This window comes from Cajanus cajan, chromosome 5 (genome assembly GCF_000230855.2).
Source record: "Cajanus cajan strain Asha chromosome 5, NIPB_CcT2T_4, whole genome shotgun sequence".
NCBI lineage: Eukaryota > Viridiplantae > Streptophyta > Magnoliopsida > Fabales > Fabaceae > Cajanus > Cajanus cajan.
In genome coordinates this window covers 52,949,733-52,977,547 of record NC_138521.1, presented here as the reverse complement: position 1 = coordinate 52,977,547, position 27,815 = coordinate 52,949,733, and the positions used below count along the sequence as shown (strand labels likewise).

The 27,815-nt window shown below is 28.6% G+C and overlaps 2 protein-coding genes across 2 annotated transcripts; both read left to right on the top strand.

Moving 5' to 3' along the window:
* Window positions 1–15,980: 15,980 nt before the first annotated feature.
* Window positions 15,981–20,279, top strand: LOC109811823 (uncharacterized). The gene is made up of 3 exons (XM_020375661.3): window positions 15,981–17,139; window positions 18,795–19,053; window positions 19,599–20,279. The coding sequence occupies exons 1-3, from the start codon at window positions 16,217–16,219 to the stop codon at window positions 19,767–19,769; spliced, it is 1,353 nt and encodes a 450-aa protein (XP_020231250.1). The 5' UTR covers window positions 15,981–16,216; the 3' UTR covers window positions 19,770–20,279.
* Window positions 20,280–24,241: 3,962 nt separating this feature from the next.
* Window positions 24,242–27,328, top strand: LOC109811828 (putative casein kinase II subunit beta-4). Its single transcript, XM_020375666.3, has 5 exons — window positions 24,242–24,527; window positions 24,604–24,825; window positions 25,017–25,126; window positions 25,443–25,608; window positions 26,853–27,328. Exons 1-5 carry the CDS (start codon window positions 24,389–24,391, stop codon window positions 26,981–26,983), a joined length of 768 nt encoding a protein of 255 aa, XP_020231255.1. The 5' UTR covers window positions 24,242–24,388; the 3' UTR covers window positions 26,984–27,328.
* Window positions 27,329–27,815: the final 487 nt, after the last annotated feature.

Genomic DNA, 27,815 nt, shown 5'->3' with positions numbered 1-27,815 from the left:
GATTGTGACTAATGATGCTTTTAATGATATTCTGACATAGCTAGGTGGGGGGAATTTTGTCACATGTTCATAGGAGAAAATTGTATTTTGATATGGGTAATGGAAATATATATAATTTTTTTTTGTTATAATCAAAGTATTGTCTTCGTCATTTACTTCACTTGTTTATTATTTTCTAACTAGAAAATATCAATGACTATTAACAAATATTATGCATTCATGTGAGTATTTTTATTTATTTTTAAATTCGTGTTCATGTATTTAGGCCGTATTGTATCTTGAATTTTTAAGAATTTGCTGTATCCTTTGTAATATACTTTGTCATCATATTATATGTAGAATGCTTTCACTCTTCATTATATGTAGTATGCTTTCACTATATATGTAGAGGATATTTCATCTATATGAAGTACATGCACTTCAGTATGCTTTACGTATCTAACATTGATACTCTCTGATATTTTGCTGATTCGTGCAAGTATCCAAGCCTTTAAATAGTTACGAAAATTTTATTGAATTTCAATTATCTTGGATACTAATGTGTATCACTGAAGTATCTTAACTTTTAAAATATATAATACAGAAATATAAAAAAAAATTTGTTCCTTGATGAAAAAAATAGAAATTGTTTTCTTTATTAATGATTTAAGAAAAAAAAAAAGATTAATAGTATCATTTTCTATTTATAAATACTAGGAAGTAATTTATGATGACAATAGTTAATGATTTTTATTTTATTTTTAGTAATGTACAAAAATGTGTTTTTAATTTGGATTTGTAAAGTTGTAATTATATATTTATTATATTTTATTACTATTGACAGATATTTAAGTCATATCTTACACATCGTTTTCTTATATATCTGAAAATAACTGTATTGTTGTATAGTTACATTCGTATCGTATCAAATATATTTGAAAATAATTGTATTGTTGTATCAGTTACATATTGCATTCGTACGTCATATATATGCATGCATCATAGTATTTCATGCGTTGTGGTAGAAATCATAGTATTCTCCGCACAGATATGGTGGAATGCAAAATCTATACGTAATAAAGTATCCATACATCTCATACAATACAATGATACATTTTGATAAAAAGTGATTTTGGAGCTACCAAAGTCATTCTCTGAATCTCCCCTCTTCGTTTTTCGAGGGAATTGCATGCAAAAGAGAAGTACATACAAGTAATAGTTTTTTCTTCTTTTATAAGAGAAATACAAACAACAGATAACTTTGTGAGCGTAAGAAACCACGTTATAGACGTGTAAACAAATATGCTATAAGATCTTGAACACATCCCAATTAAATGTTATAAATGTTATTTTCTTTGTTTTTCAGGTAATTAAAGTCAACGACTTGTATAAGCTTGATCATTTTATTGGATTATTATATAAAGTATATAATGATTAGCATGAATGTAGTTAATGATAGCTATATTTCGGACTATTAATTTGAACTGCTAGGTCATTTTGGCTGACCACCACATGTTAACACATTTTTGAGTTAAGTTGAGCGGTGCTAATTTAGTGTATCTGAAAATACATTAATGCTGAACGGAAGTTTATCACTTTATGATGTACAAACAAAAAAAATAATATGAGCGATTGATTGGGATTCATTGTGAGTTCAGTTGGATGTAAATGTGATTCAAACACACCCTTAAAAATGAACTAAAATTTTCTCAGTCTCGTCATCGCAAGCCACAAATCAAATGGGTCGACACATGAGTCATTCACTTTTTTGTAATAAAAATTATTTATATAATACATAATACTATAAATAAAATAGAGGATATCAATTGTAATAATAAGTTAGTATTCTAGTCTAAGATAAAATGTTATTTATATAAATAAGATTTATGTAAATAAAAAATATTTTTAAATATGTAAATTATAATTAAAATATATATAATAAATAAATACTTGCGATAAATAACTTATAATAGGATAAGAGATTATTTTAATTATTTGTATTTTTCTAAAAAAATATTGGAATTTAATTTTAAAAAATAAAAGATTAAAAGATACAAGTGGTTAAGAAAAATTCTTAAAAGAATTTTCAATAAAAAAAAATACTTAAGATACTTCTGTTAAAAAGTGGCCGTCCAAGAAAATTATTTTAAATTATATATAAAGAAGATAAGTGCTAAAAATTAAAAATAAACTTCAATTTACAAAAAATTAACTCAGGTTTTTTTTTTTGGGGTGAAGAGGCGATATCCTTTTTAAGTGAGGACTAGAAATTAATATTTAGAGGTATTAAGATCTATTTAAGACAGATGTTTTTCATACAAATGCAAAATTAAATTTATTATTCAGTATAATTTTACCAATTATAAAAGAAAGGAAAAAATAATAGCAGATAAATCGGGTTAATTGACTAGTCAAACCAATAAAACATTAGCTCAAATAAAAAAAAAAAAAAAAAAAAAATCTAGATTGGATTTTCAGAGTGCAACACAGCATACATAAGTATATTCGGACGAGTGATTCTTGCGTAAAGCGTCCCATTTACCATGTCCCTCTAACTTTCGAGACTCGAAAATTTTTCAAGACAGTTTTTTCAATTAAGAAAAAAGGATTATCAGAAGAAAAAGAAAAAGGATAATTAATCAGACCAGTCTCCTAGTGGTTGGGTCGGGGATTGTGTAGTTATAAGCATAAGAATTTAAGTTTAATTCTCATTGTAACTATCTTTGTAATCTTTTAAATTAGTCTATTTTAATGCTCGTAATTCAGTTGAATAAATAATTTTATTTAATAAATTCTTATTTAATAAAAAATTATATTATAATGTTTAAAATTTTATAAGTTGTCAAATTTGGATATATAAAATATTTAAATATATCGTTATTTAAGTATTTATAAGATGTTATTTTATTTTAAAAATTAAAAAAAAATTAACTAATTTTGATTAAAAATAAAATAAAAATGTTTTAAAATATTTTTAATCTTTATAAAATTAACTAATTTTAATTTTAATCCATGTAAAAATATAATTTTAGTTTATAAGGATTAAAAAAATTTAAGTAAAATAAAAATATAAAATAATTATTAAATAATTTTTTAAAAAATGACATTATACATCATAATAATATTAAAAAAAATTACTAGTCACTGTTTATCTAATTGTAATTTATAAAAATAAAATTATTAATAAAATATGCAAAATCAATTATATATATAACTATGATAAAAAAAAATTAAGAACCATAAATTTTAAAAGTTAAAAATAAATTTTATATATATTTATAAAAATCATGATAAAAAGATTGTATAAATTTGAAAAACTAAATTATTTCAAATGTATTGTTTTATATATAAAAAAAAGTTACAAGATTTCTTTTATAACATGAGAATGTGAATTTTGGGAGAAGAGATAAAAAAATTAAAAGATAATATATAAAAAATAGAGGAATAAAAACTTTTGGAGGGAGAAACGAAAAGTTTTAGATGGGGTAATAAAAAAAATATATAACTGATTTTTGGTAAAAGAATGAAATTTTTTTTTAAAAAAAAATCTATTTATATTAGTGATAAGATTTAAACTTAGATATTTCTCAATAAGTTCCCACATAAATTAAGTAATAAATTATATTAGATAAATTATCAAAATAAATTTAAAATATATTATGGAATACTTATGAAATATTTTATAAATTTGTTCATGTTATAAAAGAGAGAAAAGTAGAGAGAACAAACAAGATAATAAGATATAGAGAAAAGAATCGAATTGATGTATTATCTTTGGCAGTGGAGTAACCTATTTATAAGTACATGTGGTAAAGGAACAATTACACAATAAATGAAATAATACATAACGGAAATATAAATGGTAATGATTGATAATGAATATTGACATCCACTAATTAAGCCACTAATTATTATTCATAACACTCCTCCTTGGATGTCCAATATTTAGAATGTGCCTCGTTAAAACCTTATTAGGAAAAACCCAGTGGGATAAAAACCTAGTGAAGGAAAAAGAGTACATCATTCATAAATATTTATTTCTCCCCCTCATGCATACAATCTTTAAGGCAACAGAGTCCAATCTTTTGTATCAACTGTTTAAAAACTTTTCTTGAAAGTGACTTTGTAAAGAGATCTGCTAGGTTGTCACTTGAGCGGACTTGTTGAACATTTATATCACCATTCCTTTGAAGATCATGAATAAAAAAGAATTTCGGTAGAATATGCTTTGTTATATCTCCCTTTATGTATCCATCTTTCAATTGTGCAATACATGCAGCATTATCTTCATATATAACTGTCGATGTCATTTTTCCAGAAGATAAACCACAAGTTTCCCATATATGTTGAATCATAGATTTTAGCCAAACACATTCACGACTTGCCTCATGTAATGCTAAAATTTCAGCATGATTAGATGAAGTGGCTGATATAGTTTGTTTTACATATCGCCATGAAATGTCTGTACCTCCACTTGTGAACAAATATCTTGTTTGTGATTTACTATTATGAGGATCTGACAAATAATCTGCGTCTACATAACCATTTAGTTCTAATTTGGGAACATTTTAATATAATAACCTCATATTCATTGTACCTCTAAGATAACGAAGGATTTGTTTAAATCCATTCCAATGTCTTCATGTAGGTGAAGAACTATATCTTGCTAACAAATTAACAACAAATGTTATATCAGGTCGTGTATAATTAGCAAGGTACATTAGTGCTCCTATAACACTAAGATATGGTACTTCGGGACCAAGTATTTCTTCATCCTTTTCTTGGGGTCCAAATGGATCTTACAACCACGGGAGTGCACAATGGATGTGATTTGTCCATATAAAATCTTTTAACCACCTTTGTTATATAAGCTTCTTGATGCACAAGAATTCCATATTCAACTTGCAGTCCAAGACAAAATTTTATCCTTCTTAGATCCTTCATTTCAAATTCTTTCTTCAAGCAATCTATTGTCTTTGAAAGCTCTTCAGGAGTTCCAATGATGTTTATGTCATCTACATAAACTATAATTATGGCAAATCAATTTCTAGATCTTTTTATATCCTTCTTGTAACAAGTATTCACTTAGTCGATTATACCACATACGACCTTATTGCTTTAGCCTATATAGGGACTTATTCAATTTGATCGAATAATCTTCTCTAGAAATTGCATCGTCAGCCAAACTAAATCCTTCTAGGAGTTTCATATAAATGTCAACATCAAGAGAGCCATATAAATATGTTGTAACTACATCCATTAGATGTAAATTAAGTTTTTCATGTACAACCAAACTAATTAAATATCGAAAAGTGTTTGCATCCACTACAGGTGAATGTCTCTTCAAAATCAATATCGGGTCTTTGTGAAAAACCTTGAGCAACTAGTCTTGCGTTGTATCTCACAATTTCACCATTGTCATTTTGTTTTTGCACAAAAACCCATTTGTATCCAATTGGTTTTACACTTTTTGATGTATGAAGTACTAGTCCAAAAACTTTTCGCTTAGCAAGCAAGTCTAATTCTGCCTCAATTGCATCTTTCCATTGTGGCCAATCATTTCTTTGTTGACAATCGTTGATGGACTTTGATTCTTGATCCTCAATATCATTTATTTCATTTAGCGCTATATTATATGCAAACACATCATCAATATTGACATTGTTTCGATTCCATCATATTCCATTCATGACATAATTTATTGAGATCTCTTCATTTTCAATAATTTCATGTACCTGTGTTTCTTCTGGAACTGGAATATTAGTTATGTCAGAGGAATCTTTTTGAGTTTTTACATCCTCAATTTGGTCATTTTGCTCTTTAGCTCCCTTTTTTATTCGAGGATTCTTATCCTTGGAATCAATTGGTCTACCACGCTTCAGGCGTATTTGTGACTCGTTTGTAGTATTAAATTATCCAACAAGGACTTTGACTCTTATTGGAGCATTAGTCGCTGGTACATATGACTTAGTCACTTTTTTTGGATCTGTGAATACATTTGGTAATTGGTTGACTAGATTTTGCAAATGAATTATCTTTTGAACTTCTAATTCACATTGTTTTGTACGAGGATCAAAATGAGATAATGATAATTCATTCCAACTAATATCTTTTTCTAGCTATTTGTGTTCTCCACCTAATTTTGTAAAAATCAACTCATTAGAAGAATGAGATGTGAATTCACCAGCATTATCCAAACAAATTTTTTTGATTGGATAGTAAGGAAAATGAGCTCTTAATCTAATTAGTTGAGCTGATAATCTCGCAAACGTCTGGTTGCGAATCGATAATAAAAAAACATGTGACCATCTTGTTGATGCATCAATTAAAATCATAAAATATCTAAATGGTCCACATGGGGGGTGTATTGGTCCACAAATATCACCTTGTATCCGTTCTAAAAATAAGATAGATTCATCCCCAATTTTTGCTGGTGATGATCTGATTATTAACTTCCTTTGGAAACAAGCAGTACATGAGAAAATATTTAATTGAAGAATCTCCTGGTTCTTCAATAAATGTTCACATGAATTTTCAATTATTTTTCGCATCATAATAGTCTTAGGGTGACTCAACCGGTCATGCCAAACCTCAAATTTATTTTGATTTGTAAACTTCTAGTTTACAATAGTATATGTTTCAACTGTATTAATATACGTGCAATACAGTCCATAGGAAAAAGCAAATAATTCTTCCAATACTTCCTTTTTATTCAAGTGGAGTTTCGTGATGTAAAGATATTCTACATTTCCTTCATTGTTTGTTTCAATAAGAAACTCATTTAAACGAATATCCTTGAAACTCAATAAGTTTATGTAAGACTTAGAAAAATATAATGCATTTTTAATATGCAACTTCGTGTCTTTCAGTAATAATATATTAGCTATTCTGGAGCCTTCAATTATATTTGTAGTATCATATAACATTAATTTCTCGCATTATTGAATATGAGAAGACAAACATTAATACATTAGAACATGCACTTCAGGGAATGAAATAATGCTAGTTAAAATGGTCTCTTGCATAAAAAATCTCAATTTTTTTTTTTAGTCTTCAAGAGACAATAAACCAACTAAGGATATTTCTTAATCCTTTTTTTATAAAAAAAAAATATATTACTACTTCTGGAGCAAAATAGATGTATGAAAAATATAATACATTTTTCAAATTGAGAAATCATTATAAAAATGACATTCTTGTTATGTAACTTTAGACATCAATTTAATATCAAAATCTACACTAATTTTTTTTTATATATATCATCTCATGTATATTATCTACAAATAAATGCTTCACACAAATTTTTTTTTTAAAAACATATCTTACTAACACTTTATTTTATCATTTTAGGAAATGAAGGATACAACACAATCATATATTCATTTGAAAAAAAAATCATAACTTGTTTATGTCTTTCGTTATAAAAAAAATATGAATTTTTCTCATTATACTTATAAAAAAAATCATTTAATAAAAATATATTTATGTCATTGCTAGGTTGAATTTAAGGAGATAAAAAATAATGCTAAAAATTAGGGAAATTATTCTCCTTATAAATGTTGTATCGAAAAATTAAGGAAATAAACATTGATTATAATTTCATTAAATTCTATATTTTTGTACAAATCACAATCAAATTATAATTCAATGATATCTCCATCAATTAAAATAATAGACGCATAACATTATGAAAATAAATAATATCAATTATATCAATAGGATTTGAAACCAAACCCTTTAAGATTCAATAACGTAACACATGAGTTCAATTACATGACAAGTTGCTTATTGCAATCAATTTAATCATGAACAATATTAAATAAACATATGGGAAACTCATAATTTTTTCAAGAAATCACACAAAACCTAAATAGGCTTGAGGACACGCTTTGCTAGTCATAATTTTTTATAAGTGTCTCAAATATCATTCAACATTATAATTATGACATTTACAAAATTATTCCACTTCCGGTGATGACCTCATTTATATAAAGGATCAAATATAATGTAATATATTTATATCAAAATTTTCACTTCTGGTGAAATTTATTTTATTTTTCACTTTTCATATTATTTTCTCACTTCTAGTGAGAAAATTTATTCCTTCAATTTCATTTTTTTTCATCATTTTCCCACTTCTGGTAAGAAAAAAAAAGTAAAAGAGGCTGAACATTCTTCTTTGATATTGTCTTCTAGACAGATTTCAAAAATGTATAAAGAGTTTCTTTATTTAATAGTGTCTTCAGGACTACTATAATGTCTTCAAGAGTACTTTGATTCATAACAATGTAAACAATACAAATATTTGATAAAATTCTTATTATGAAAAATGAATAGCTAACCTTGAAATATTTGTCTTGAAAAATATGACTTTCTTCAAGAAAATTCTTCACAGCTTTCTCTTGTAGTTGTAACACCAATATGTAAAAGACTATCATGCTGATAACGTGTTATAAAAGAGAGAAAAGTAGAGAGAACAAGCAAGATAATAAGAGATAGAGAAAAGAATCGGATTGATGTATTATCTTTGGCAGTGGACTAACCTATTTATAAGTACATGTGGTAAAGGAACAATTACACAATAAATGGAATAATACATAACGAAAATATAAATAGTAATGATTGATAATGAATATTGACATCCACTAATTAAGCCACTAATTATTATTCATAACAGTTCAAACATTTTTTCTTAAATACTTATAGAATGAGATAAATATAAATAATTTGTTTATAAATTTTCTAAAGGGAGCCATAGTCATAAGATAGATTTGTAATGTGATTCTAATTATAAACATGTTTTTCGTGTGGGAAAAAATATAAAATGAATTTGTGCTTGTAATTCGTTATCTTTTTTGTTACTTCAAAGTACCAGTAGATGTATAATTTAATATTAAATATGTTTGTCAAATTTATCAAAAAGGATTGCTTAGACACCAATTTCTGTTTGGGATAAGAATCCGAAAATGGAAAGCTTCTAAAGCGAAAAAAGTGACCCTCAAGGAACCTTGAAGACTCCGGAACGTGTCAACATGGAACAGGAGGCCTTCAAAAGACATTCAAAGGGTCAAACAACCAAGAACCAAGAAGCACGAGAACGACTGTTTTGGTCTGTTTTGGTCAAGAAAATGGTCGTTCCCATGATTAACCAAAACAGTCGTTTACATGGTGAATATGGACATTCCAATTTGAATGTCCCCATGCAAAATGAGGCTGAGAATGACTGTTCCAAGGGGAGAACGATCATTTTGCACCCTTGATCTCTATTTAAGCATTTAATCACTTGCATTTTAAAAGGGGCTCCCATTTTTTTCGATTTTTGGGCGTTCTCTCTCTTCCTTTACTCCTTTCAAAACATTTTGAGTAAAATAAACTCATTAAGAGCCTGATTAAGAGATCTTTGATTCCTTTAGCAGAGATTTCAAAGTTTTTGTAGTCTAGGAACCTTTATTGAGAAATTAAGAAGATTTTGTAGAGCGAGGAGGTCGTCGCAAAGCATTCTTCTTCTATAAAATATTAATCTTTGTTTTGCTTTGTTAATAAATACGTCATAGAGTATTAATTTTAAGCATTGTGGGATGCTTAACACCTTCTCCACACGTAACTGACCCCCTTATTCAACTCTGATTTCGAAAATCATTTCTTTTGTTGATATTTTAAACAAAATATCAATGACGACTCCAAGAACTTTTTTACAAAATTATTAACAAAGGTTTAATCCAGTTATCCAACATTCCAATGTCGATAAGATTTAAAAATAGAAGTCAAACAAGTTTAAAAGAATCTAAAAACTTTTTTTTAGATCAGGTTCCAACATATTGCAACCTATTTTAAATCAAATTAATTTGTCTTTAAAAAGATTTTAATAATAAAACACAACAATTGGGGTTAAAAAAAAAAGAAGAGAATTCGGTAAATATCGGGTTAAACTATCGATTTATTCTCTGAAAAGAGCATGATTAATGTTAGTTCCTGAAAAATGGGGGGAAAAATCTAAATATTGCATCTAAAATTTGCATTAGTCTTTATAAAATAAACATTTTCTAACTGGGTTGATTTAGCTAACGTGAACATTAAGTGTCACATATTTTGAGCATTAATGCTTTAAATTTGACAAACCAGAAATTATGAGTGTTTGATTCACGTAAAAAAAATATATAATAAAAGGACAGAAGTTAATATAATCCAGGCTTCCAAACACAAATCATCCATCATTTAAAAAAAATGAAATGAAAAAGGATTTTTGTTTAAGCTAAAGTATGAAAGTAGAAGATTATTCCATCATAAGTATTTTGTTCCATTCCATATACATATAGTGTGGCTCTTTGATTGCAGAATAAGGATATTGACATAGAAAGATGGAGGCGCCGTGTGTTAATTGGTATTATGGGATAAGGAGACATGAAAGGGATAAGGACAACGTTGTGTAATACAATACAAGGCCATGAGTAGGATGCAATGCATGGATAAGAACAAAGCAACACCACTCAACCCAACCATCATACACATCTGGACCCTTCACCCCTTTTCACCTCTAAATATAAATAATAATATTAATAATCATAATATAATTACAATTTTATTTTCAACCCTCTCGATTCAGTTCTTATAATGTTATCAACTAAGCATGATTAAATCTCTCCGATAGTGATGTGCCACTTCTTTTGTTCATATCATAATGTTTTTTTTTTCCTATATATGTACATTAAACATGGAATAACATGGCACTGAACAAAAAGGGTACCCTGTCGTTGTCCAATGACTTGATTGTGTCGTTTTTATAAGATAACACTGTAATTTACATTTGGAGACCAAGTTAAATGCATAATTAAATCAACATTTTTAGAATAATGAAATCCAAATTAAGAGTAGAACTTTGTATCACCGAAAATATGCATAAATATATATTATAAAATTATCATTTACCAAAACAAAACAAAAAAAAAAATCGAGAATTCCGGTTCTTACGCTTGTGGGTGAAAAGGACAACGCAGAGTGGCGTTTACGTAAATATAGGTGAAGCATGTGATTGATTGATGAGGTTCAAAGTTTCTTTCCAATTCTGGATTGGCAAAAAATATTATATTCGAATTCCACGTGTGAAGTAAAGAGAGTGCCACGTGGACGCGATTCCCGGAACAGTTACGGTTAAGCTGCAGTTGCCGTTAGCTGATTCCTGTTTGTGCATTTTGCTGAGAAAAGGCGACGCGATCGACCACAGCTTTCAGGTTATGCACTTTTACCTTCTTGCCCTTAACATCCCTTCATTTCACAAATTAACCCTTCCTATTCATTCACACAAAAAAGAAGCATATAGGATATTTCTTATTTTAAAAATTAGTTATAATAATTTTTAGTTTAAACATTTTGTATCTCTATTATAGGTAAAATGAAAATAAAAATTAAGTATTAAAAGTATATTAGTATAATTAGTGTTATAGTTAGTTCATTAATTTTAAGTTATTAAATTTGATTAAAATATTTTTTAAAATTTTTAAAATAGAAAAGTATAATGATTAACAAAAATATGGAGATCAAGATAATTACTAAAAAATATCATTTTTATATATTAATATAGATAAAATTATTTATTCTATTAAAAAAATATTTTCATAAATAAAATAAATAAACAAATAGGTCTAAGTCTCAAAACCGATTAAAAAAAGCTAAAATTTGTGAGAATACTTTAAGGTCAATACATGAAAAAGTCAAAGATCCTAGTTAATAAACTTCTCTTGAAATTAACAAAAATAATTATATAAAAATAACTTCTTTCATAGCTTATTCAACTTATTTTATGATATAAATACTTATATAAATATTTGAAAGAATACATAAAATAAATGAATATATGTCCATAAATTGTTTTATATTATTTTAATAAATTCTAAAAAATAATATATAATTTATAAGTAAATAGTGTAATATTATTTTTATTATTAAAACAATTTTTACATAAATACTTATATATAAATTCTTAATTAAGTTGTTTGCATGTATAAATCATAAATCTATATTATTCAATTCTAGTATGAAAGAAGCATTTTTCATTTTTATGTATTTTATTTAAAAATAATAATAATATGTCAATAATTATAAGATTAAAATGGAGAGGAAAAAATTGTGTACACCAAAATAATTTATTTTCTTTATATATTTTTAGTGACGAAGTGTTTTATTAAAATAAAAAAGTAAAAAAAAAATAGAGAAAAAAAATGTTACATCACTAGTGAGCGAATGTTGGGGAAATTGTTAGTGAGAGAAAAGAGGTTGTTGAAAAAAATAAAAAATAAAAATATTCGTACAATTGATGTATTTGTAATATAATTTAAAAATAAACAAATCTCAATAAAGTGGAGAACAAAACATAATTAGGACGTAGTGAAATCGACAAACTTCATGTTTTTATTAAAAATAAAATAAAAAATAAGATTAAGTGATAAATATATATTAATTCAACTAATGTTGTAGCTTGTTTTTAAGTTTTAAGGTTTTGAATTTGTTAAAAATATTAATTCTTTTTAATAACAAAAAAGTATAATGGTCTACCAAATGTGGAGGCCATGGTGGTTAATAAAAGTAATATCCCTTTTATATATTAGTATATATTATTGAGTTGAGACATTTCGTATCTTTATATGTTTCATTTAAATAAAAGATAAAATATAGAATAACTAAAATAAAAAATAAATGATAAATAACCAAAAGTAAAAAAGATATAATGTTAAGCCAAAAAAATCATTTGTCATTAGAGGAATGTGGTTGGTTTACGATGATAGGATACTAGTAAGTGAAAACTAAAATTTAAGCGAATGTCATTTTTGGAGTTAATTAAACAAAGTAATCAAAAGAAATGACTATGATATTAACGAATAAAATTGAACATTGAAAAGTGAAAAACAAAACTTTATATCCTCTTTATATATTATTATTATCTAGTAAGAAAAAGAGAAATTTTGTGTCTCATTATATTTATATTTGAGTAAATTGTGAGAGAAGATAGTTGTAACAAAAATAAATATTTACCTTTTGTCTCTCTATTTATTTATCTTTGAAAAAATTGTGAGAGAAAATTATTGTAACAATAAAAAAAGGCTTAATTGTGATTTTAGTCTTGTAAATTTAGAGTATATTTCTTTTTTTAATTCTCTAAATCTAAAAATTGTGCTTCTATCTTAAAAATATCAAAAATTATTATTTTGGTTCCTCAAATTTAAAATTTATTGTTTAGTCCCTATAAATTAAAAATAATATTGTTTTAGTTCCCGTACCAATGTACCACTAATAATAATAGCATAATTAAACAGATGAACTAAAATAATAATTTTTTATACTTTGAAATTAAATGTACAAGTTTAAAATTTGAAGATAAAGAAGAGACTAAAACAATCTTTTTTGAAATTACAAGGATTAAAAATACAATTTTAATTTTGAGAACAAAAAAACATATATCCAGTTTTGAGGGGTTATTAAAAACATATTTAAGAAAAAAAATATCAAGATTAGAAAAATAGGTAATTGTACTTAGCATTTTTAATTACATAGGGTAATTTTAAAAATTATAAAATACATAATATAAATTTAAGAGTATAACTATTTAATCATTAAAAGCGTATTCTTTTATTTATTTATTTATTATAATATGTATATATAAATGTAAAAATTATAGATTATTAATAAATATTATTCTTTTTTATCTTTACACATTTTGATTAGAACATTTTATTTTTTCTACTATAACTGACTATTTTTTTATTTTTTATTTTCTCATGTTTTCTATTATACATATTGTAGATATCGTGAGATGGGTACAATGTTCTTGTATTTATAGAGTTGAGAGTGTGAAATCACGAGATACAAGAGTCATCTACTCACTTATCATGTTTAGTCATCTAGCTTGACCATTGGGAGCACATCTACGTAATAAGTCTGACTTACTTCAAATGTTTTTCATGCATCAATTTTCTTTCATGGAGTCATCATGAAAATCAGGATAAGGATCAATTTGATCCAGATCAATCAAATAATCTATCATTTTCCTATATCAATTGTTCGCTAAAAAAAGGAATTCCTCTTTTTTTTTAGTTAATATTTTTATATTTTGTTCATGAATTAATATAAAAGAAAAAATAATTAATAAATAAATAAATTAGATATCAACCTCCAACTTGAAAACTGAAAAGGATGATCCATTTAAGCACCAATTTTAAATTTTGATTATTGTTATAATAGCGTGTAATTATAAAGTTATAATCATAGCATATATGCCTACGTGATTTTAACGTATCATATTAATAATTATTTTACTCTTTTTATTATGGATATTATTTACGTGGTGTTCTAAAATAAGATTAATCAATACTCACGAAAAGTTAATAATCATTTTATTTTGTACATTTAACATGTACTAATTTTTTTTCTTCATTTTATTTATTAATTACCATAGTGTAAATAATAATTTAGAGTAAATGCTTAAATTTATTCCTTAAAAACAAATTATCAATGCTTATGAAAATTTCTATACTCCTAATAAAAATTTAAAGTCGTTCGACATTTATATTTTAATAAAAAAAATTAAAATCAATTTCTATTTTAAATATGAAATCATTATTAAAAATATTATTTTATCTTTATAGAAATTGATTTGGTAAAAAAAATACTCTTAAATATGACCATAAACTCATTTTCTCATTTTTAGGCTTTTAATTTTGTATTTGTATTTTTATTATTAAATCTCCTTAAATTGTTGTCTTATAATACTAATTTTATTATTGTTCTCTTTAATTGTCGTCCTTTTAATAAAAGTAAATAATTATTTTATTGAAAATTTATTTATTTTTAACAATAATATTGAATTTCATAAACATTAATAATCTTTATTAAAGATCATAAACACATTAAAAAAATAAGTATTTTTTCTCAACATAATTTATTCATATTATATTACATTTGAAATCATATAAATTGCAACATTCAACATTATACTCTTAATAAAAGAAGTACCTCTGATTTATATTGAAAACTTCTTCTAACATAGTCGAATATTAACCTTTTGGAAGCGTAGAAATTATAAAACAAAGTTTTTTGCATGATCACAAAATTATATTTGTTAGTATGATTAAGGTATTGATTGCAGTAAAAAAGTATTATTAAGGAATTGAAATATCTATTAAATATGTTGGAGCGGAAGATTCAATATTTATTTATAGATTTAAATATATAATATATTTTTAATCTCTTAAATTTAAAATAATTTTATTTTTAATTTCTTAAATTTAAATTTGATTTTTTTAATTTTTAAGAAAATATTGTTATAAATTTTATATGCAAATCTTTTTATAAAATCTGTCAAAAAATATTGTCATATAAAATTTATTTACTAATTTTTATTAATAAAAATATCACATTAAACTCAATTGATATTATATAAATATCTCAATCTATTATTTTTAAATATGTTATAGATGATTTAAGAGGTTAAAATAAAATTTTTAAAAATTATAACGCTTAAGTAAGGTCAAGGGTTCGAATGCAGCCGCGTTAAATCTTGGGGCCAGTTATCCCATTCTTTGAGGTGCCTCCAACGTAGCGAAGAGATTAGTCATTGTTATCAGCGGTGGATACTCCAGGAGCGAACAAAAAAAGATAATAATAATAAAATAAAAATAAAAATAAAAATTATTAATTATTAATTTGAGTGATAAAAATAAATTTATACAAACTAAATACATATTTAAATTTTATTTATAACTACTACTCATAATTTACAGCAGTAGTCAACATGTTTGCAAGTTGCAACCTTGGATCGTATGCAAGTGGCAATTTAGCAGTCCAAAGAAGCACAGCTCTCGTAATTGATAGTTACCCTCAGCATTCAACAACAGACAGACAATCTAGGATTGATTGTACCTAAGTGGCAATTTTGCAAATCCAGACAAAGGCCAGGCCTCTTTGTTTTCATATGCGGCAGTTACTATAGATATTATAATTTATGACATCCCATCCCATAGAGTTTGGACCCCAAAACACACACAAACTGCACTTTTCCTCTTTCCTTTTCTTTTCTCTCAAAAGCGGCAACCATAGTACCCGCCCTGGACTCAACAAAATCAAAACCACAACCACAGATTCATAACTGCAAACCACTCTTCATAGATACATACATATATAATATATTCATTATCCACGCACAGCACCACGCAACAAAGCAAAACAGTGTCACTTCTTTGGCGTGTTAATGCATCACCACCACAATCCTCAGCTTCACTTCGGAAAAGAGAACTCCCCTCTCTCTTCTGATGCAACGTCAACTCCACTCTCCTTCTCCCCCAACGCAAACCAAAACCAAAATCAAACCCATTTCTCAATTCAAGTTTCACCCTCTTCGCACCATCCACCACCACCAAACATTCCCTGTCACCATGAACGCTTCTCCGATAACCCATCTCAAACCTCACCCCACAAGAGACAACCGATGAAAACCCTCCCTTTTCCTTTGTTCCCCGCACCCTTTGGCGCAAAGCTTCCAACTTCAAAGCTTCTTCCCCGTTTCCGTTTCCTCATCTTCCTCCCCCTTCCCTCTCTCTACTTCCTCTTTTCAAACCCTAGCCCGTTGGATTTCCTCTCCGTCATCGCTTTTTCAGCAGCACTGTTAATTTCCCTCAATCTGGCGCTGTCGTTCTTCACTCGATTGTTCCCCGCCAAGCTCTCTTCTCCTCCTTCTTCCTCTTCTCCTCACCCTGTGGTGTGGTCTATAGGGTCGAAGCCGAAGCAAGTGAAGAAATTGAGTTGGGGGTGTTGGGTGCAAGTTTATAGCAATGGGGACGTGTACGAGGGTGAATTCGAGAAGGGGAAGTGTTGTGGGAGTGGGGTTTATCACTATCACATGAATGGGAGATATGAGGGGGATTGGGTTGATGGGAAGTATGATGGGTATGGTGTTGAGACATGGGCTAGAGGGAGCAGGTATAGGGGGCAGTATAGGGAGGGTTTGAGGCATGGAATGGGGATCTATAGATTTTACAGTGGTGATGTGTATGGTGGTGAGTGGTCTAATGGGCAGTGCCATGGGTTTGGAGTCCACACTTGCATTGATGGCAGCCGCTATGTTGGGGAGTTCAAATGGGGTGTCAAACATGGACTCGGACAGTATCATTTCAGGTGTGTTTTTGTTTTTCAGCTTATAATTTGTGTGGATGCTTTAGTCGTGATGTTGATAAATATCATTCACTTTAGTTCTTAATCTTACTAGAGCAAGACTAAGAAGTAAATAATGTTTTGAAGATGAGTTTAATTTTTATTCACAGTCACCGTAAAAAGTTTTACACTGTATTAAAAATTATATGTGGAATAACTTTTAAGATAATTATTATTAAAATCAACGAAGTTATTATACACAGTGGATTAACCTTTAATATTGTTACTGTGTGCACTATTATTCTTTGCAGAGGGGCTGAAATGAAGGTTTTGTAAAATTATAGAGGAAAATTGTGGATGCATACAATCACAAGAATTAGAGTGGGGGGTTTAATTTATAGAGATTTTACCTAATCTGTTTAGGTTTAGGGTTCTCATTATTCAGTGCCCTGGGACTTTGGTTTTCCGGTTGAAAATTGTTGAGCATTTCCTAAACTATGGTTGATACTGAACTTTTGTGTGCATCTGATCCAAGCTTTTGTATTTTCATTTTAAGAAAACATTGGTGTTTCTGAGGGCGAAAGTTTAGAAATGTGTTCATCTTTCCCGGAGAAGTTTTTGTTGAAGCATTATTGGATCCAATATGTCAATACTTCATAAATTTATCCATGTCAGGTCTGTTGATATTCATGTGTGCCAGTAACTATGATTCTAGACCCCTTTTTTATATAAAGTTTTGTTTGCAAATATGACCATTCAAATTGTCAACAACCCGTGTTGTTGATATTGCATTGCCAATCTTCTTGTAAAATTTAGGGGGATATTGATTTTGATTTACTATGCTTCATTGTTGGCCAAACTAAAAATGGCAACATTTTGTTGCACACTTGCACTGGTTCACATAAAAGATTTTCTGCCTTCTTTGCTGTTAAACTGGTGTTCAATCAGTTATTTTTAATATTTACTGTCAGAAGTCAAAGGGGTTGGTCTAGTTTTTCGCTAACCACAAGGCAGCAATTTAATTGAATGTTCTGTATATTTTTCAACTCATTTGAATCTAAGCTCAGCCTGTTTTTAAGCATATGTCAGTAAATCAAAGCTTTTGATGCCACATTTCTTGTAGACAATTACTAGCTTATTGATGATATTCCTGAAGATGATAAATTTGTTTCCTGTTTCTGCAAACATCAAATTATCATGTATATTATGTCTCAACCAATTTTACCTGTAATATACATAACCAGCTAAGACACTTGAAAAGTGATTGGAAACTTGGAACATTGAATCTGTTACAGTGTAGATGCACTTGAAAGTATTTCTCGGTTACTGTATCAGACTATCAGTATTCAAGATTACAACTTTCTGACCCTGTCTTACTTCTTCAACCTTGCATCATTAATAGCTGCATCATTGAATTTGATTAAAATTTTAAGAACTGTATAATTTCAATATTTTTAACCACTTTTCATTTTTTTAACATGGACCTAAAAGAACAACAAATGGAAAGTGGTACAAGACTGGTATTGTCATTATTGCTGTGGTATCTTAAGATTTCTACATATATTGAATGTGAATGCATTACAAAAGAACAATTGTGGTTGGAAGCTTTGGTTTACTCAACAAATACGAAAAGTATCTCTTTTGAGTGGGCCTTTACACTCATTTTATGTATACTGCAGAAATGGGGACATATATGCTGGAGAATATTTTGCAGACAAGATGCATGGTTTTGGAGTGTATCAATTTCAGAATGGTCATCGGTATGAGGGCGCATGGCATGAAGGAAGAAGACAAGGTCTGGGAATGTACACTTTCAGAAATGGGGAAACAAAATGTGGTCACTGGCAGAATGGGATTCTTGATGATCCTAAAGGACATAATAGTCCTACTGGCTCTCCATGTGCTGTGGACCACGCCAAGTTTTTCAATGCTGTACAGGTAAGAGTGCAGTTTACACTTGCAATGGATTGCATATAGAAGCTTGTACAAAAAACACATTGTAGATTGGAAAAGAAAGGGGTGAATGTGGTTATTCTTTAAGTAAAAGGGGGAACAAAAACAATGATAATTATCAGTTTTTCTACTGTGTACCCATAAACACATGGTATAAAAGCATTAAATACACTCAATTAAACACTTTAAATTTTGAAATTTATATTTTTATGTAATAAATGCTTTTTATTTTTGACTCCATATCATGTGCCCATTGACACGCATTAGAAAACCTGCATTGCTATATGTTGTTCTGCTGCTTATTGTAGTTGCTTTCCTTGTTTCTTTCTGTTTGTTACTATGAAGCACATTCAAATAAAAAAAATCATGAATAAGCCTGAACCTTCCCTAGTTTTATCTGACTTGCTTTCTGCATAAGCTACTTGAGCATTCTCGTGGACCTTAAACCACCTGATTCATGAGCACTAGACCCTGCAATAATAAATATGGGAATTGTTATACTTGGTACTTACTTCTCTCATTCTGAGCAGGATGCACATAATGCTGCCGAGAAAGCTTACAACATGGCAAAGGTGGATGAAGGGGTGAATAAAGTAGTGGCTGCAGCTAATAAAGCAGCAAACGCAGCCAGAGTTGCTGCAGTAAAGGCTGTGCAAAATAGGATGCACCATAATAATAATAATAATGATAATGATAAATGATACTACCACATTTCCTCATCTTGTGATGATAGAAAAGTGTATCGTCTCAGTGTCACACTATCATAGGCTTGCCGTTTGCATGCCATTCATTATTAGATATGAAAAAGCTAAGGAAGCAGAATGAATGCAAGGAAGGAGAATCATAAAGATGTGCAATGCTACTATTGAGATCTTCTCTGAAATTTGATTGCCACTTGAGAGGTGTATCCATTTCTTGTATTGTGGTACAGCTGCGAGGTGCCTGCTTGGAACCACTTTCTGTCATTGAACTAGATGGCAGATTCTGGAGCAAACAGGTTCCTCACTTTTGGTGGCTTCTTTTATGTGTATAAGAAGAGTAAGAACAATAGAGTAGAGTTACAACGTGTAAGGCAAAAGTGCCAAAAAGATAGAATAGGGTTTACATGTTGGCTTCTTGTCATAAACTTGTTATCTGGGTGCAGTTATAAAGTTGCCCACCAGCTAATGCTGTATGTGTTTGATGAAAATATGAAGTTTTAGAAAGCTCAATTTCGTTATCATTTTTAAGTTTAAACTGATGCTTCAAACAACCATGTATAATAATTTAAATTAACATTAATTTGTAATGTATCATAAAATAATAGATTAAAGTATAATAATACTATAATAATAATAGTCTTTCATTTTTTTGTATTTGTTTGTATTTACAAGTTTAGAGTTAAAACGTAGTCATGCTTGCATTTGCTTTCACAAAGTGATAATAATGACTCACCTTTACCACTTAAACCATGAAATTATAGGTTATTACTTCACTCTAAGAAATATTCATTCTTTTTATGATATAGTTTTTTCTACTCAACTATTCAAAAATATTTATCTAGCTAATAAGTCTTTTTTTGTTATGATATTTTTCCTATTTTATTTCAATTATCATCTATTGTTTTATTGTCTACTGTTGGTGCTTACCCTTGGTTCCAACCATTACCAAATATCAAGTATGTTATTTTATTTTTTTAAGGCTTGTGTTGTATGGATCGAGAATTGTGAATTGAATTTTGACTTCTAGTTGCTTGTGAATTGAATTAAGAATTATGTTGACTTGTTGTTTTATAATTCATTGTGGGAACTGTAAACTGAATGAGTTAACTTATTTAATTTTGAATATTACAATCATGAATTTTGATGATTATTTTTTTTTATAGTACGGAGGATGATTTATATACAGTGGAAACTCCACTGGACACAGAGAAAGTCTATTGTTGTTACTAATGGTAATAAAAACAAGACAAGGGTTATCAATGACCAAGGCCAAGATACAAAAAAGACTAAAAAAAGTAAGTCTAATACCGATAATGTATGGAATTATTATGAAAAGATTGGTCTAATTGATGGGGTGGATAAATGCAAATGTAATGATTGTAAAAAATTGTATACATGTAAAGCTATTGAATGTTTCATGACAATATATCATATCAATTAATCATGTTATTTTTTTTAATTTATTTTTTAAAGTTGGGCCAATTTGGCCCAATGGCCCAATAGTTCGACATAAGCCAAGTTGGGCCAAAAAATGGTAGTTCGAACAAAAAATATAAGTCAAACCAACCTAACCTAAAATAACATTTGATCTGTATAGGTTAAATTAGATCGGGCCAACCTGACCAATTTGATACTTCTATCTATGTCAATTATAACAATTGAAAGAAGTCTTTTTGCAATGAATTTTGTGAAGAATGAAATATGCAATTGTATAAGAGATACATGATTGAATGACTATGTAGCTGTTGAAAGTACCATTTTGAAAAAAATTTCCACCCTTTTGAAATTTACATTGATTCAATCAATTTAGGCTTTAAGGGATTTAGATGTTGAATATAGATAGTTCAATGTGGTTAAGAATTATCCTACTATGTTGTGTATAAAACAAAGATCAAACAAATTATGCTCAATTATACAATATATGCAATCAAGAACTACGAGAAGGGTAAAGAAAATATGAACACCAAATTTTATACTGGTTTGACCATTATCACTATTATCTACATCCAGTTTTCCAATCATTTGATTCAAACGTCACTATTTACCAATTCAAGTTTTACCATCAGAAGTCACGTGCAATTTACTCAAGGAGAAAAATCTAATTCCTTAACCCCTATCAAGAATTATTCTTGTGCTAGCCCACTATAAGAAAATCTTTGAGAAAATCATCTCAAATAATCCACAACTATATCACCTAAGTTGATAAGATACACCAATTAAAAACCTTCTTTTAGTAATTGATTTTTTTTCTTCTTTTGTGGATTGATGACTCGATACTTTGGTTCATGATAGAACCTATGATTTTCTTACACACTTGTTTTTACCATTGACTCTATCTTGAAAATTATAGCTCACTAGCACTTTGATGTATTTTTTCATTTATTTTTTTTCTTTTCAATTTCATCTATGTAAATTATTAATGTTTCGATTTCATCCTTATTGTTAAATTTAGTAGAGAAAAATCAAAAAATTTATGAGGACCAAAACAAAAAAAAATTGGGAGGACCAAAACGAAAAAAACTAAAATTTGAGAGAACCAAAATGTAAATAACTTAAATTAAGAGGATTAAAATCAAATTAACCTTATTTTATAGAAGAAGAAAAAAAGACACATTTGAGCTAAATTTATAAAATTTAAACCTTTAAATACAATAAGTTCACTAATAAGTAGTAAAAAATAAATAAATTTGTTGTGATATTGTTGAATGTAGGTAAATCAGAAAATGAAAATCGCAAAAGTGAGACACTGGTGAGTAGAGGAAGGCGACAATTAGGATATTTCATACATGAGACATGTCTAAGTTTGGAAGTGTGATCTAATTTAAGTTCATGTCAAATAAGCACAAGAATGAATGATATCTTGATCAAAAGTTCATAACTTTTGTTAGAAAAATAATTTAGGATTGTGGTACCAAAAAATGTTAAATGCTAATTGGTAAAAGATATTTCAACAATGAATCAATTCTTATAATATTTACCCATAACAATTACCCCATGTAAGTATAAAGCTAGAGCTTTGTACCGATTTGTATATGTTTTGAAATACCTTTCTATAGCAAAATTTATAATGAACGTATTAGTGACGGGTAAAAATATAATAAAAATTAAAAGCACAACTTTATAAAAGTCATATAATGATACAATTACCTAAGTTTATTTTTGTCTTATATTATATTTTATTTTTGTTACTCCTCATTTATTATAGTTTCTTCATAGGAGGATAAAAGTGATTAGATGACTTCTATTAGATTTTATGGTTAAGATTTAAATTTTAAATTTTTTTAATTGATCACTAAAAATTAAGGTTTTACATTACATGAGTGTTTAACCATTACAAATTCATCTTATAAAGTTTTAATTATTTTCATTTGGTTCCTCCCAAACTTTTGTTGTTTTTATTTTATTTCTCTCAAATTTTGGTCCTATAATTTTTTGGTTTTTCTCTGTTAACAAAAATGAAACATTTTTTTATAGGATGAAATTGAAAAGAAATTAATATAAAAAAATAAATAAAAATCTCTATTTGTTAGACCAAAAATTTATTTCAATAAAAAAGTAAAAATAATTAAAAAAATGAGTTTGAGATTTTGAAAATAATTGGCCTAAATCCCGTTTCATCCCTATAATTTTACAAAATGTGCAATTTTAGTCTTTATTTTTTATTGTAAATTTGTTCTCCTAATTTTTAAAATTAAATAATATTAATTCACCGTAAACGTATCAGAAAAAAAATTAAACAAAAATTGTTGACATGAAAAATGTTATATTTATTTTATTTTAATTAAAATTTATAATCTATTAAAATAATTTTCTCTTTACTTTTTAATACTATTATTCTTCTATATAACTAATTAATTATTAAGTAATATTATTTATTTCACATTAATATTTTTTATTTAATTTTAGATGACATGTTAATAATGAATCAACATTATTTAATTTTAAAATTTGTAATAAAAAAATTAGAAAACAAAATTTGCATATTTGAGAAATTATAAAAACCAAAAATAAATTTAAATTAAAATAATTTTACCCCAAGCGTGTGGTTCAGCGGTAGGGGCTGATCCACGCTTAAGCAAGGTTAAGGGTTCGAAAATCTTGGGACCAGCTATCCCACATTTTCAGGTGCCTCTAACGTAGCGAGAAAATTAGTCACTGATATCGACGGTAGATACTTCAAAGACGAAAGAAAAAAAAAACTAAAATAATTTTATCAAAAAAAGAAACCCTAAAAGAAAAGCTTTACAATTCATAATAACTAAAAATGTGATTGATATCTTTCCTGCTTTAGTAGAACTTTAATGGTGAGAAATCATAAATAGCAAATAATCTCACTTAACAACTTCATTAATCAATTAAAGGGAGAATAGATTGTATCGATAATTTTAGAGAAAAAGAAATAAATAAAAAAAATATAGATGAATTATTTGTGAGGAGTAGGAGTATGAGTATGAGTATGAGTACGAGTACGAGTATGAGGGCAGAAAAAAAGAAAATGGTTTTGGTATTGCTTAAGTTGGCACCTGGCATGTGATGTAGGTATCGGTGGTGCCTCTTCTTCTTCTTCCCTGAATCAAAAACCCTAATTCTCCATTTCCCACCATGATTCGGTAACTATCATGTACAAAGAGCGAGGAGGAGTGTCCGTTTCCTCCAAATCGGAGGATCGCAAGCGAATCAACGACGTCCTCGACAAGCACCTCGAGCGATCCTCTCCCTCCACTTCTCGCCCCGTCAACCCTCGCTCCACACTCCAAGGTCCTCTCTTTTTCCATTTCCTCTCTCAATAATCATAACATCGCATAACATCACATGCTCTTCTTCTCACCTGCAGCCGAGGAATCCGAGACGGAGACTGAGGAGTCCGATGTCAGTGGCTCCGACGCCGACGACACCTCCTGGATCTCCTGGTTCTGCAATCTCAGAGGAAACGAGTTCTTCTGCGAGGTCGATGATGATTACATACAGGACGACTTTAACCTATGTGGCTTGAGCAGTCAAGTGCCCTACTATGATTACGCTCTTGATTTGATTCTCGATGTTGAGTCGTCCCATGGTGAGCTTTTGTGATTTTTTGTCTAATTATGATGAATTTAAATTAATATCATTATGCAATGTCAAGGGTTTTAACATTTTTGTGCACTTCTCTACAATTTCCTGCAATATTATCAATAGTGACTGCTATTAGAACCCTGTTAAGAATTCAGTGTTTTTATTATTGATACCTGGTTATGTTGGAATTCGTAGGTGACATGTTCACAGAGGAGCAGAATGAGTTAATTGAATCCGCGGCGGAAATGCTTTACGGTATGATTCATGCCCGGTATGTGTTAACCAGCAAAGGAATGGCTGCCATGGTAAGGCTTCTTGGTTGCTCTTTTCTTTCTTTAGGTCTGTTTGGGTAAACTTTTCTGAACACACTTCTAGTATGAAGGAAAAATGAAATAAGTTTTTTCATAAACCAATTAGCTTATGCATAAGCTAATTTATAGAAGGTCTCTCTTATTATCTTTTTAAAATCATATTTTTAACTTGTGTATAGTTTTAGCTTGAAAAGCTTATTTCTATTTTTCTTATTTTTTTCTTCTAAAAGTGTTTTCAGAAAAGTTTATCCAAACAAGTTGTTTATCATCCGGGGGATAAGTTCTGTTAGTGATGTTGGAACTTTTGCAGCTTGACAAATACAAGAACTATGATTTTGGCAGATGCCCGAGAGTTTACTGCTCTGGGCAACCCTGTCTTCCAGTTGGACAATCGGACATTCCTAGGTCAAGTACTGTGAAAATATACTGCCCTAGGTGTGAAGATCTTTACTATCCTCGCTCCAAGTATCAAGGCAGTATCCTTATATTATATCTATTGCTGAATTTTTATTTTATTTTGGGGGATTTGAGCTCATGCAGCTACATGATAACACTGTCACCAAGAAATTCCATTCTTTTCATTGTCTTGTGCTTCAAATTTCATACTTGCTTTTGAGTTTCTTTCTTGAGTCTGACCATATGTGTTTGTAAGGATGTGTCCTTTTTAGGCTTTGATCTATGTGGAAAATTTATTTCTTACTTACATAAATCAGTTTGTGTTTGTTGTCTTGAAAAAAAAAAAAGAAAAAAGAATTGCTTGTCGATTGTAAACTGTTTTTTGAATATGATTGACCATATATAAGAATTTCAGTTTACGATCGACTTGGATGTCTTGTTGATGTAGATTATATTATACTATACCTGACCCTAATGGAAATAAGGGAAAGTAATATTCAGATAACAAGTGATTTAAGTATAACTGTAAGTGTTTGATGATATATGAAAACCATAAGAATTGCATGTCAAATGTTAACTGTTTTCATAATATGATTGACCATATATAAGAATTTCTGGAGACTGCTGTTTTTTTCTGACAGTATTCTTGGATGTCTTGCTAATGTAGACTATACTATACCAGTCCCTAATGTGGTAAGAGAAAGTTATATTCAGCTGTGTGTATATATATATATATATATATATATATATATATATATATGAGTTAATCACCTATACACTGTCAGTGTAAAGTTTTTTTACACTGGCAACCAATCATATCTTTTAATAGTGTCATGTCAGTTACTCATTTAATAAAATAAAAATAAAATAAAATAATTTAAAAGATATGATTGGTTGCCCGTGTAAAAAACTTTACACTGGCAGTGTATGGATGATTAACTATATATATATATATATATATATGAAAACCATACCGTATTTTCTTCTTTGACAAAAACTATATCTGCATTTGTACTTCCTGCTGTTGTATGTCTAGAATAAGGACTGTTTCTGAAAACTTTGGTTGGCACACTTACGTTTATAGAAGATGCCGCAGGAAGTGAACTTTTGGGAATTGTTCTTTTACCACTCTTTCTCTAAGTTAAGAAGTTTGGTCCTTCTTATTCAGCTGATTTTTAAATTGCCTGACATTTTGTTGATTTGTTTGTATTGAATTCTCTCAATTAAACTTTACTATTTTAATTGCTGATATATGAGCTTTATGTTTGGGCTATATGTAATTGTGGTTTAAATTTTAATCCCAAATTTCCTTAAGTCTGTCTAGACATTGATGGAGCTTATTTTGGAACAACATTTCCACACTTGTTCTTGATGACTTATGGACAACTGAAGCCACAGAAACCTTCACAAGGTTATGTTCCGAGAGTTTTTGGGTTCAAACTTCACAAGCCATAAAGCTGAAGTTGAAGCTTAGATGAAAGTAAGAATCTGCCCGTGTCTCATTCAACTCTTCCTTTTGGTACTCTGCAACATCCGGTGGATCATAAGCTTTCCAAACCAGTACAATCTAGGCATCTGTTTTACTTGTTTTAGGAGCGTGTTGTAAAAGAAATATTCAAGACATGTGAAGCAAGTGCTTAGTTTCAGCTTCAGATTCAATGAGCAAGTGCCTTTGTACTTGATACTTTTTAATGGCTTTATTAGAAATTGTATTCTTGCAAAGTTGCAATTAACTTAATGTTGTCTATGTTTATGCCTCGGATTACAACTCCCCTTCTATTTTTATATTGTTTTATTCCATTTCTGTAGCCTTTGAATTTCTGGATATGATCCCAATGGATTCATACATTATACTGATTTTAAAGTTCACTTGCTTGGATATTAAACTCAGTTCACTTGCTTGGATGTTAAACTCGGCTATCCAACATTAGTATTGATGAGAAATGATACTTCTACAACATATTGTAGAACAATTTGAACAACCAAGAAAGAGAAATTTGAAATATTATTAATGATGAAACGGAGAGACAAACAGAAAATGATTGTTGTAGAAGTTATTGTATAAATTGATGTGTGTGTATATATAGAGAGAGAAACACACACACACACCCAGTATATGGGATGTGAATTCACAAAATGGCCTCGAGTCTCCAGCTGAATATATATTTCCTGACTTAAACCTCACGATGCACTTGTTAGTGTGCAAACATAAATATTTAGCTTACGTTTTAAGTCTCTCAGATTTGAAATTAGTACTTGGTAATTTTAAAAAGAAATGTTTTAATCT

What these genes read in the sequence shown, in the direction of transcription:
- LOC109811823 (XM_020375661.3), top strand. Translation starts at nt 16,217, where the DNA reads ATGCATCACCACCACAATCCTCAGCTTCACTTCGGAAAAGAGAACTCC. An exon ending in CTCGGACAGTATCATTTCAG is followed by an intron (nt 17,140 to 18,794) that starts GTGTGTTTTTGT and finishes TGTATACTGCAG; the next exon opens with AAATGGGGACATATATGCTG. An exon ending in AGTTTTTCAATGCTGTACAG is followed by an intron (nt 19,054 to 19,598) that starts GTAAGAGTGCAG and finishes CATTCTGAGCAG; the next exon opens with GATGCACATAATGCTGCCGA.
- LOC109811828 (XM_020375666.3), top strand. Translation starts at nt 24,389, where the DNA reads ATGTACAAAGAGCGAGGAGGAGTGTCCGTTTCCTCCAAATCGGAGGAT. An exon ending in GCAAAGGAATGGCTGCCATG is followed by an intron (nt 25,127 to 25,442) that starts GTAAGGCTTCTT and finishes GAACTTTTGCAG; the next exon opens with CTTGACAAATACAAGAACTA. An exon ending in TCGCTCCAAGTATCAAGGCA is followed by an intron (nt 25,609 to 26,852) that starts GTATCCTTATAT and finishes AAGTCTGTCTAG; the next exon opens with ACATTGATGGAGCTTATTTT.